The sequence below is a fragment of the Arvicola amphibius genome, chromosome 1, assembly GCF_903992535.2.
Source record: "Arvicola amphibius chromosome 1, mArvAmp1.2, whole genome shotgun sequence".
NCBI classification, from domain to species: domain Eukaryota; kingdom Metazoa; phylum Chordata; class Mammalia; order Rodentia; family Cricetidae; genus Arvicola; species Arvicola amphibius.
Window position 1 is genome coordinate 150,145,221 of NC_052047.1, and position 11,983 is coordinate 150,157,203.

At 53.2% G+C, this 11,983-nt stretch overlaps 1 protein-coding gene across 2 annotated transcripts; it reads right to left on the reverse strand.

Annotated features, from left to right (window-relative positions):
- Positions 1-63: 63 nt before the first annotated feature.
- On the reverse strand, positions 64-7,862 carry Ppp2r5b (protein phosphatase 2 regulatory subunit B'beta). Of its 2 annotated transcripts, XM_038344173.1 has the most exons (14): positions 7,508-7,862; positions 6,642-7,092; positions 5,818-6,014; positions 5,007-5,108; positions 4,767-4,859; positions 4,508-4,638; positions 3,393-3,452; positions 3,071-3,179; positions 2,684-2,737; positions 2,568-2,618; positions 2,338-2,457; positions 1,395-1,522; positions 1,095-1,196; positions 64-812 (listed from the first exon to the last, which is right to left on the reverse strand). In XM_038344173.1, exons 2-14 carry the CDS (start codon positions 6,838-6,840, stop codon positions 665-667), a joined length of 1,494 nt encoding a protein of 497 aa, XP_038200101.1. In that variant the 5' UTR covers positions 6,841-7,092; positions 7,508-7,862; the 3' UTR covers positions 64-664. The 2 variants fall into 2 exon arrangements, with proteins under 2 accessions (XP_038200101.1, XP_041911731.1); XM_042055797.1 differs by lacking the exon at positions 7,508-7,862 and having other exon boundaries at positions 6,642-7,496.
- Positions 7,863-11,983: the final 4,121 nt, after the last annotated feature.

Genomic DNA, 11,983 nt, shown 5'->3' on the forward strand with positions numbered 1-11,983 from the left:
GTTTATAAGCAGTCTCATTGCTACGCTGTCCTTCACCCCTGCCCTCAATAAAGCAAGCAATGCTTGAGTTTCGCTCTTTATTAAGTCTGCCCCCTAGCCGGGTGAAGGGAGCAGACCATGATTACTGTAACCCCCCCTCACACCCAGGACAATGTGAATCTCTTCTTGCCTGTGCCCTCACCCCTCCCCCTGCCCAATAAATAAAAAGGGGACAAGAAAGTACAGGGCAAGGGAGAGGAGAGGAGAATGTCCCTGGTCAGTGTCTTGTTGAGGGTGAGCTGGGCAGAATAAATAGACCGTGCCCCCATGGTAGGAATGAGGAAGGCCCTGGCCAGGCTGAGGCCCATGACCCAGGCCAGGAGCAGAGATGGGAGCCCAGCAGTATAGGGCAGGGGAGGATCCCTGATGGCAGCTTCCCAGTTGCACACTTGCCCTGGTCTAGTCTTGCCAGAATCTTGCCACAAAGGCCTGAGAGTTCTGCTGCCAAGACTACCAACTTGCATTCTTGTCTCCCCTCCATGAAATCTGTTCCCATGGGGCTGACAGGGAGTCCTAGAACCACTCTGGCAAGACCCCGGGGAGGCGTGGGCCTCACTGGGCCCCTGGGCAGAAGGGATGGAGGGGCTGATAGCTCTGGGTTTAGCTTCTCCTCTTCTAGATTTGTCTAGCTCTGACCCCCACTGGCAGCCACCTGGGGTGTAGGCCGAGGAAGGGGGGCTTCCTTGGCCCCTTGGGTCCCCTGTAGCCGTCGTAGCTGCAGCTCCTCCAAACCTCGCCATAGCTCCTGTCGTTCCTGGGCCTTCTGCTGCTCCCTGGGGAGAGAGGGTGAGGAAGCTCTTCCTCCTGACTGCCAACAGTCTAGCCTCCCTCACGGCCACCCCACTGCAAAGAGACCAGGACTCCATGGGGCCTCGGCTCAGAGGAGAGGTGAGGAGAGAGAGGAGAGGGAAATCAGGCTGTGAGCTGCCCTGAGGCATTGGTACAGGGAGTAGGAGCAGTCAGTGAGCAGCCCCTGCTGGAAACAGGGTGAAGCTGACCACACTGGGATGGTTTGATGTCCCTCCCCAGTGGCCAGCCTCCGACCCAGCACTCACTGCTGTTTCTCTAGCTTGTAGGAGGCCGTAAGCTCGTCGAACAGCTTCCCATTCATCTCCATGAAAGTCTTGAGTACGTTGTAGATCAGCGAGACGATGGTTCTGATAGCCAAGGAGAGGTGTTATGGAGGTGAATGAAATACCATGCTGCTCGTCCCTGGTCCCTGAACACTGCCATTTCCATGCCCTTTTACCGCCCTTTGGTATCCTGACATTTGCTCTCTGTCCAGCTAGGAATGGCCCTGGGGGTTGGACTAGCTGTGGTGCCTGACTTGAAGGGCACAAGGTTTGGGCACTCACGGGTTCCAGTGCTCCTTGGACACTTGGTAGAGGGTCCCAAATACCGCAGGCAGCACAGTGTGGCAGTTGTCCTCAATGAGGCTCAGGATGTACTCATTATTCCAGAAATACAGAGCCCGCTCTGCAACCTGGACAAGGGAAGCAGAGAGAGGGCCTGGTAATGGCTTTTGAGTGTACAAGGTCTATCTTTCAGCCTTACCCCCCAAACCCGGATCCTCCGACCTCCACACCCCATCCCGCGAGCTTATCTAACCCACTGGAGGAAACAAATGGAGGAGAGAAAGCATGGCTTCAGTCAACACCACAGTTCCAACTCCTCCAGAGCCCACTGCACGTGTGCGGCCTTGGTAAGGCATGCAGCTCCTCAGCCTCAGCTGTCTGCTGTGTGAGTGGGGCTAAGAATACCCATCGCCACAGCTGTTGTCAGGAGAAAATGAGTTCCTGTACCTCAAGGTGTTTTCAAAGTGAAACACCAGAGCCATCGTGAGGAAGAATCAGCTTCCACCAGGTCATGGTTCCTAAGAGTGAGTCTAGTCTAGCATGGGGACTGAGCCTTCTGGCCAGAAAGTGGGACCAGTGATGTCTAAGGTTACCAAGAAAAGAAAGGGGCCAACTGTCCTGCAGCCCACTTTGCCTCAGTTTCCCTGCTGTGTTTACCACTATGAATTCCAGTCACTACAATATGAATGACTATTGTTGCCCCATTTTTGATCAAGGAAACCCACTTAGACCCAGAAGTGATTCCCCAAAGGCTTCTCAGCCAGTGGAATACAGATCTGAGGTTTGGCCCTAGGTCTCATGACCCTAAGGCCAGCATCTCCCTATTATCAGGTCTGTAAGGCTGGAAGAGAAGCTGAGGAGAGAGAAGACTATTATGTTAGACTAACTTTGAAACTTTGCCAGGCTGTGCCCCTGCCCTGACCCACTTGCCTTTGTCACATACCTGGAAATGGGGGCTGGAGACACAGCGAGCCACCTGCTTGAAGAGGGGCTCCTGGATCTTCACAAACTGGGAGGGTTCGATGACATCAAGAATTTCTTCCATCTCCCCCAGGAACATCACCTGGGGAGAGGGCAGGGCAGCAGCTCACATTCCCCTAAAGCATGTACCTGCTTGCCTTCTGGAAGCTGAGCCCTCCCACCCACTCTCAGGGTTGGGAGAGCCCTTCATACCTCCTTCTGGGTGCAGGTTTTAGGCCAGTATTTGAGGAGCCCCCGGATAACCTGTAGGGTGGAGGAGGAGTCAGACCCGAAGAGTGAGGAGCCCACCTTCCCTCCAAGGTACTCACATGCTCTGTCAAAGTGGCATCCTTCTCCAGGAACTGTACCACACAGTATGCCAGCTGCAGGACCAGGATGGAAAGAGGGAGCCAAGGTCAGAAGGAAGAGGAGCCAAGAACTCGCTGCCCAGGACAGCGTGCCAGGCATCTGCTCATTACTGCCTTCACACTCTTGTTCACTGGGCACTTACTGCTGCTTTGGACTTCAAGGCACCAAGCTCCTGAGTGCCCAGCAGCACAGAGCTGGTGTCTGAGGTCAGCTCTCAAGTAGAGGGAGACTGAATTAGAGACTAGGGGGTAAGAGGATGCAGTGAATGTCAATCTGACTTCCCAGCCCCACAGGCAGCCCTGAATGTCAGCAGCAGCTGCTACTGCAGGGATAGGTTTGGGGCTCACCTGGGCATGAAAAACAGAAAGCGACTTGACAGAGTGCAAGGGGATCAGGACCCGAACCAGGAACTGTTTGTGCTCAGTCTTCAGGGGCAGCGCAAAGCCATTGATGATGCTTTGGAGAGGAGGAGAGCAGGACTCAGCCAATCAGGCTCCAGTCCCTCCTACCAGACCTCCCCCCCCCCCAAAGCTCGCAGGGCTTGGCCAATCAGGCCCCAATCTCTCCTACCAGACTCCCCCCCCCAGCTTGCAGGGCTCAGCCAATCAGGCCCCAGTCCTTCCTAGGGGGGGAGGGGGGGAGAACCCCAACTCCAGCCAAAGCAATTACCTTCCTAAGATCTCCAGCAGTTCGGCCACACCATTGAAGTGCTCCAGCTCATAGATGAACCTGCCGGAGAGGAGAAGACTCTAGAGGGTGGGAGCGTTGGGACAGGTCCAGCTCTCCCAGCCTGACTCACCCTGCACAGCTGTCCAACTCTCCCCAACCCACAGCAGTGCACCCTTCCTGGTGCCCCAAAGCAGGCCCCACTGAGTCCTCACCCACAGGCAAAATGTCTTTCCCAGTCCAGCCGCCTCTGCCACTGTCAGTCCCAGCTCATTTCTTCCAGTCCCCAGCGGTCCTTACCTGATGCCCAGCCAGCCAGCAGGCACCCAGCCTAGGACCTTCAACCTTCACGCAGTCAACCAAAGCAACGACAAACACCTCTACCCTGCACTGTAATTCCCCAAATCCCCCTGGGAGGCAGGGCATATGAAAGCCATTACAGAGATGAAGCTGAGACTCCAGTTAAAGGCTACTTGCCTCAAAGTTAATAAGTGGGGAAGCTAATGGACTCTGAGCTCCTAGAGAACAGGGGGCATGTCTTCTCTGTTTTATCACTAGAAACAACAGCTAATGTTTCAGAGGCCCCACCTCTAGCAGCTTGGCCAGATGCTTTGGAGGCCCCATCTGGCTTCATCTGGAGAATGGCCCCACATTAGCACAGGCGCTGTGCCCACTTCAAAGAATGAAGTAAGCCGAGAACTTCAAGAATTTGCCCGATTTCACCCAAATACTTGAACCAAACTCAAATACAAAACCATAGTTTCAACCACAAGGTCACAGGGGCTCCCAATGCCCAGCGGATATGGTGCTCAGTAGCATTTGTAGAAAACCTGATACGATCAGAAGATCTAGACCCTACATTCGACTGGGCTGTCCTCATCCCTCTAAATACTTAACTGACCTCTGCTTTCCTTTATTCTTACTTGCCCTCTATTTGCTCATCTGTAAAATGGAAATAAAACTCAATTCTCTACTAATGTCACAGGCACCATATCATCAGTACTACACTGCAGAGACAGACCTTTGTAAACCATAGCTCACACAGCCTGGTAGTCCCTGCAGGTCCCTCCTTCCCTGCCTCTCTCCCAGGCCTCTGCTGAGAGGCAGCAGCCGCTTACCGGAGGAAGATGTGGTTGCACTGTTTGCGGATGTAAGCCCGGAGACCCAGGAACTTGCCGTACACCCGATGTAGGATGGTCTTGAGGTACTCACGTTCCCGGGGGTCCTCGCTGTCAAACAGCTCCAGGAGCTGTAGGACCCAGGGTCAGGGTAAGTAAGTCCAGATGTCAACCCCTGTTTTTCCCATCCTATCCCCATGGTCCCCAGATAGCCTGTCCCTGCCATATGGTACCACCCAGCCTGGGCTCCCCAAGTCACCATCAGGACAAACTTTTGATCCACATATCTCTTGGCCACAGAGGGCTGGAAGTCTGGACTCTCCAAGAAACGCAGGAAAAACTCGTATACCAGCTGGAGGTTGGAGACAGACCAAAAGGTGCACTTAGTTACAGCCTGGCCGACTTCCCTCTCAGCCAACAGTCAGCATCTATACAAACTCCCCCCACAACCCTCCAATCTCCTCTGAAATGCAGACCCCTGCTCCCCAGCCCTTCACACCTGTAGATGTGGCCACGAAGGTTCAAGGTTGGGCTCATCCTCTTCAGGGTCAAATTCAGGGTTCTCACTGGGTGGCAGGGTCCGAAAGATATTTATTGATATCTAGGGGGGCAAGTCAGGGTTCTTTAAGGATGAGACCTTGGAGGGAGAAGTTTTGGGAACTCTCAGAGATATCTATATCCCAGGCAGGCAATGACCTTGTGACCATCCTGCCTCAGCCTCCTATGTAGCTAGAATTATAGGCACGTAGCACCAGGCCAAGCACTTTTCAAGAACACTGAGCCTATGGGACTTGAACCTGAGGCCATGCATTGAGTTTACCACCAACCCTTTCCTTATCCAGTTCTCCTGGACTGACCTACTCCCCAGCAAGCAACCTACTCCTCTGGACACTCTTCATGTAAACACCAACTTCATGAAAACCTTAAGCCAGGGAGGGGCTGGGGGCCCAGGGGTGGCTTCCCACATCTCCCAATGGATGTGGTGGGACGGTAAGGTTGAAAGCAATGAAGTTCCAGGCATTTAGGGCCAAAGAGTCTAACTCCTGAGAGGGTTTCATAGAATAGCATATGCCAGAGTCAGGCCATGGGAGACAAGCGGCTCGAAGGACAGGTACCCAGGACCAGCTCACACAGGTGCGGGGACAGCAGGGAGAGGGACTCCTGAGTGGGTGCTGGGCTCAGTGGGGCTCAGTGGAGATGGAAGCATGGCCCTTGAGGCCAAGCTGAAGAGCAGACATTAATTCTTCCCAACAGGGGGCCTAGTGGTGGATGGATAGGGTTCTCGTCCCCTGAGGCTGGACAGTGCTTACCATGCGGATGATGTCTGGGTAGACAGGCTCAATGAGGACACCCCGGGTGCTCCCCACACATTCCACCAGTTCATTGAGGGCTGCACGCTTCACCTCCTTCCCCTTGAGGTCAGCCACACAGTCCAAGAAGTCAAACATCACCCCACACTGGGCCAGTTTCCGGCTCAGCAACTCATGCAGCTCAGAGGCTGGCACATCTGAGGGGAGGGACGGGGAGACTGAGCCTGGACCACAGCTGCCAGGGCTCTGACTTTCCAAGCAGTTTCAGCTGCCCCCAACCAGGGTAACTCTGGTACATCTAGCAACAATTCTAGTGCCATCCTTCACGCCTGGGAGGATGTGGGTAGGAAGGTGGTCCTCTTTTCTAATCCAAGATCAGAGACTTCATCACTTTGAAGCAATACCACAAGCTCTAGATACACAGTCATTCCCCCAAACATCCACTGCCTCACTCCTAGGTGGCACATGGGTTTATCAGCCAGAAGTGGAAAGCGGGGCAGGAGTGAGGTTGGAGGTGTCACAGGGAATCACGCCAAGCACCTACCCCAAGACCTAGGCAGCTGGCTGCACTGATAGGAGCCTCCTGAAATGTAGGCTGTGTGCCCCACCCTTGGCCCTTGCCTGCCCCTGGCACCACTTCCAGATGCCCCACCTCCAGAGATGACAGGCCAGTCAGGCCATGCGTCAGCAGAGGGCTGGAGACTGGGGGGCATTCCAATGGAGTTCCCAGCCTAAAAGGGTATCCAAACTCTACCTGACGGGTGTTTCTCCCTTGGTCCTCCCCTACCTAGGCTCAGGTACGTTGGCGGATAGCAACAGCTCACCTTTGAGAAGGGGCAGTGGAGTGAGCTCTTGCTGGTTGCTCTGATAGCGGAATTGAGAAGAGCTGTGTGAACGGCGGGGCCGAGCTCTGCGGAGGGACCGGCGGGAGAAGCCATCCACCTTGTCTGGGGGGGGCACTGGAGACAGCCCTGGGGAGGAGGGGCTTGTGGGGGTGCTCGCAGGGGGCAGCTTTGTCTCCATGGCCAGTGGGCAGCAGTCAACCTTTCAGAGCCTAGGGGGCTCCTTGTGGGTCTTGAAGAAGCTGAGTGAGGCCACTAACTGGGATCCATCCTGACCAGCGTGTTGTAGGGGGGCACAACCACAGTCCTGACCCCCCCCAGGGCCTCTGGCAAATGCCCAGTCCTGGGGGGGACAGGCAAGGTAGGAAGGCAATGGCTCAAATCTTTCTTGGGGGTCCAGAAGAGTCCAGTAAGGGTTCCCACGCTGGCTCTTCTGAGAAGTCAGGTTAGAAAGGTCAGCAGGAGAGACACAGAGAGCAGGTAGGTTCTTTTCCGGAGACAGCCCGTGTGCTGCTCCAATCCTCTCACTTCTTTTCCCTCATCCCCTTGCTAGACCCCCAAACAAGGGTACAAGTACGTCCCTCCCTTCTTTCAGACCCAAGCTCTAAAGTAGCCCCTCCCCATATACGGCCTAGGGCTTCTACTCAGGATGGGGACTCTGTTTAGTATCTCCAGCTCCTTAGAGCAGTGGGACGCCCCTGCTCCACTAATGCCTCCCGTCCCGGTGCACTCACGCGGAAATAGGGGTCCTGTTCTCATGCACCCCCTTTCAGACCCTAGCATCTCTCCCAGCATCCAGCTCCTTCCTGATCTCCAAACCTCATGGTGGTAGTAGGGTACACACTCACTTCTCAGAAACCCAGACTTTGGCCGCCGACCCCTACAGGCTGACTCGGAGAAGGGGACGGCGGTTCAAGGGTCCTTAGCAGCGATTCCGCCGCTCGGGGCGCTGGGGCTGGGCGGCGGCGCTCCTGGGTTCGCTCCCGGGCTCTGGGGGTGCTGGAGCATGCCCCCAGCTCAGCCCCAGAAGGGGCCGGGCGCTCGGCGGGCTCTGGGCTAGACCCCAGCAGCACGCGATCCTCGGCAGCTATCTCGCGACTCAGACCCGCGCGGTGCAGCGCAGCGGGAGCCCCTGCTCGCTGCGCACCGGCACCCGCCGCCCAGCTGCTCAGGATGACATCAAGTCACCTCCCCCCCCTCCCGGCCCGTACCTCCCCTCCTCTGGGGGGGCTGCGTCAGGGAGGCCTCGGGGCCGCTGGGAAATGTAGTCCGCGCCCTGCTTAAAGGGAGCGACCAGACATTACGGGTAACCCCGGGGACAGACTCTGCACTCCCGGGACAGAGCTGAGGCTTTTAAAACCTGCAAGCAGAGTGGGACGGACTCCAGCTCAGAGATGGACTCCCGAATTCTGGAAGGAACACTGTGTAGGGAAAGAAGAGGATTCTGGGGTCGGAAACTTCTAATGCCAGAACTGTGTCCGAACACGGGCCTAGCATGATGTACCAGGCCCACAATTTGGTCTGGGCTATATATGCCTCAGGCCAACCCCACAGGAGGCCCATACTCAGCCCAGAATGAAGCCAGATACTTTTAAAAACCCTTGTACCGGCGTTGGAGTGGTTAATAGTCGGCTTTGCTTTTGCGCCTGCTGGGAGGGGTGTGGTTCACTAGAGGGTCCTGGGAAATGTAGTCCATCCTTCGGGCCTGCAGTGCCCCTCCTGTCACTTGCTGTCTATGGTGACATCATGGTCTGTAGTTTAAAGGGCCAGCCCTGGGATGGCAAATCATGAGAACAGAAGTACCACCCTGGAGCTGCCCCCACCCTAAGGCAACCGGACCTCCCACCTCCTCTGGCTCCAAGATGTGCCCTGGAGAGTCAGCGTTATTGATAAAAACATCAGTGCTGGGTATCCAAGACTCAGGTATATTCCAAGAGTTTGGCACTCTGGCCAAAAGTTCTCAGCCTGAAGACCTGGACCCCCTTCATAGTACCTGGACTCCAACAATCAATTCCCTACATTGATTGTGAGGTGTGAGGTCTTCACCCCGAAGTTTTTCCCAGGTGACTAACTGGTCCATGCTGAACAGCAGGAGAGAGAGCAATGTGCCTGGACAGTGTGGTCAGGGGAACTGGGATAGCCCCACCCAGCTTTGTCCCCTGGTGATCACCTAGTGCTGCAGAAGCCTATGTCCCCAAGGCGTGCCCACCCGTAGAGCAACAAAGAACAGAAGCCTGGGTTGAGGCCAACAGTTCAGTTGAGCTGAAATCTAGGACCGCATAAATGGAGACCCAGCCAGTACTCCCTTTGCTCTTCATCTGCCAGGCAGAACAGGAACTTCTAAACCACTACTTGGCCCACCTCCGAGGCTCAGAACAGGACTTTCCTCCCTTACTGCCAAATAATAAATTGGGAAAGTCAGATGCACAGAGCCTCTTATGCCAGACCAGGACCCAGAGGCCCAGACAGGAGACTGACCCATGGGGGCACAGTCTGTCATCCAAAGCAGGATCAGGCACCAGCTGGCTTTAGGACCCTCCACAGACCCTCTGTGCTGGTTCTTCAGACCAGGCTGACCAGGCACCGTGGGGACAAGGCAGGGGTAAAGCTACCGGACAAAGGAGCCCCGGGGATAGAGCAGGGGGCCTGCTACTACCAGGGCTTGCTGCTGAGCTGCTGCGTCCTTTGCTTTACAAGTGGAATTTGAACTGAATTTCAAACAGGCATTGAAAGATAAAAAATTTTAAAGTCTCTTCTTATTCTTTGTTTGTTTTTGGTTTTTGAGACAGGGTTTCTCTGTAGTTTTGGAGCCTGTCCTGGAACTAGCTCTGTAGATCAGGCTGGCTTTGAATTCACAAAAAGTTCACCCGTCTCTGTCCCTCAAGTGCTGGGATTAAAGAGGTGTGCCACCACCACCCAGCTTTTTTTTTTTTTTTTTTCAGACAAGGTTTCTCTGTGTAGCTTTGGAGTCTGTCTTGGAACTTGCTCTGTAGACCAGGCTGGCCTTGAACTCACAGAGATCCACCTGCTTCTACTTCCTAAACGCTGGTATTAAAGGCATATGCCACCACCCAACTATCTCTTATTAGCAAAGTTTCATTATATTTATTTAAATCTCTCTGGGGGGGCTGGAGAGATGGCTCAGTAGTTAAGAGCATTGCCTGCTCTTCCAAAGGTCCTGAGTTCAATTCCTGGCAACCACATGGTGGCTCACAACCATCTGTAATGAGATCTGGCGCCCTCTTCTGGCCTGCAGGCACACATGCAGTCAGACTACTGTATACATAATAAATAAATAAATATTTTTAAAAAATCTCTCTGGTTGTGCTGTGTCTGTGTTATCCCAGCTGTCTTGGAACTCACTGCTTAGATTTTGTGGGTGATCCTTTTACATTTTGCCTATTCTTTACAACTTATTTATTTGTTTGCTTGTTTTTCTGGTTTTTCTCTGTGTAACAGTCCTGACTGTCCTGGAACTCACTTTGTAGACCAGGCTGGCCTCAAACTCACTGAGATCTATCTGTTTCTGCTCCAGAGTGCTGGGATTAAAGGTGTGTGCCACTGCGTCCTATACACACCCAGCCTCCACAGAGTACCACCTGCCTCTGCCTCCCAAATTCTGGGATCAAAGGTGTAGAACAACTAGTTTGGGTTTTTTTCACTCTATAGCCCAGGCTTATCTAGAGCTATATAGCCCAGGCTGGCCTTGAATTCACAGCCATCCTTTTGCTTTTCTCTCCCAGTTGCTGGGATTGCAGGTGTTAATTTCTTCCCCCCAAGAAATGGTCTCAGGTAGCCTATACTTGCCTTAGCCTTGTTAAGTTGCAGAGGGTGGATAAACTTGAATTTCTGACCCTTATGCCTCTACCTCTCAAAGCTGGGATTACAAACTGACATCAGTATACCCAAATTATTTTTTTTTTTTTTCGAGACAGGGTTTCTCTGTAGCTTTGGAGCCTGTCCTGGAACTAGCTCTTGTAGACCAGGCTGGTCTCCAACTCACAGAGATCCGCCTGCCTCTGCCTCCTGAGTGCTGGGATTAAAGGCGTGCGCCACCACCGCCCGGCTAGTATACCCAAATTATGTAACAATGGGGACTGAGCCCAGAGCTTCTTGCATGCTCACTAAACAAGTGCTCTACCAATTGAACACCATTCCTAGCCCTGATTTTGTTCACCTGTTCCTATCATTTGTTAAATAAACATTTGGTGAGTGTGGGACTGTTCAAGCCTGTCAAGGAGCTAGATCTTCTGAGTCACACCACAGATATTTTCATAATAGCTGTCCCTATTGATCTGTCTCTTTGAGTGGGGCCTCCACAGAGTTCCCCAGTTCTCTTGAAGATCGTGAAGCCCCTTCCACTTAATGAATGGGCTGCCCTGCTGCCATTCTAACAGAAAGGTGGAGAGATGTAAACAGATGAAAGGTATGTGTGTGGGGGGGGGCACAGCTCAGTGGGAGTGTTTGCTTAGCTCAAGGACCTGAGCTCAATCCCCTGTACTAAAACCAAACAAACAGCTGGCGGTGGTGGCACACGCCTTTAATCCCAGCACTCAGAGATCCTACTGCCTCTGCCCATGCCCAGTTTGTTTCCAGTAGCCCAGGCTAGCCTGGAGGTGGTCTAGCAGAGGATTCTCCCGCCTTCACCTCCCAGACTCTGGAATTGTAGGCACTGACCACCACACTCGGTTATGTGATGTTTGGGATCAAACCCAGGAAGGGCAAAAACTGCACCAACTGAGCGACTTCTGCAGTTCACGTTTCACGTCCCACAACCCTTTCTTGAGACAGGGTTTACCACACCAGACTTCTTCAAGCTGAGAGTCAAACTAGCAAAGCTAAAATAGAATCCCAATTAGTCATGGGTGTTCTTTATGATTGTCATATGGAAAAGGTTTGGTGACCAACTTCATAGAAGAAAAGTGGGTAAACTTTGTCTCTAAATGATTAAAAAATAAACATTTTAGGTTTTGTAGGCCTCCGTCTCTATTTCAATTCCTGAGCTCTGTCTGCCACTGTTATCAGGAGAGCAGCCCTCGATTGCATTTACCAAGTGAACTAGCCTGTGTCCACTAATAATGTATGAGCACCAAACTGAATTTTGAGCGACTTTTTTTCCTTAAAAGTCCAAGAGGCAGGAAGATCACAAGTTTGAGGCCAGCCTCATTCGCATGGTAATTTCCACACCAGCCAATAATCTACAGTGAGACCTAGTCTCAAAACAATGACAGAAAAGCTTCAAAGTCACTTTTAGCTTCCAGGCTGTAGAAAACAGAAGAATCCTGCTTTGGGGGAAGTTGGGTTATTGATTTTAGGATTAGAGA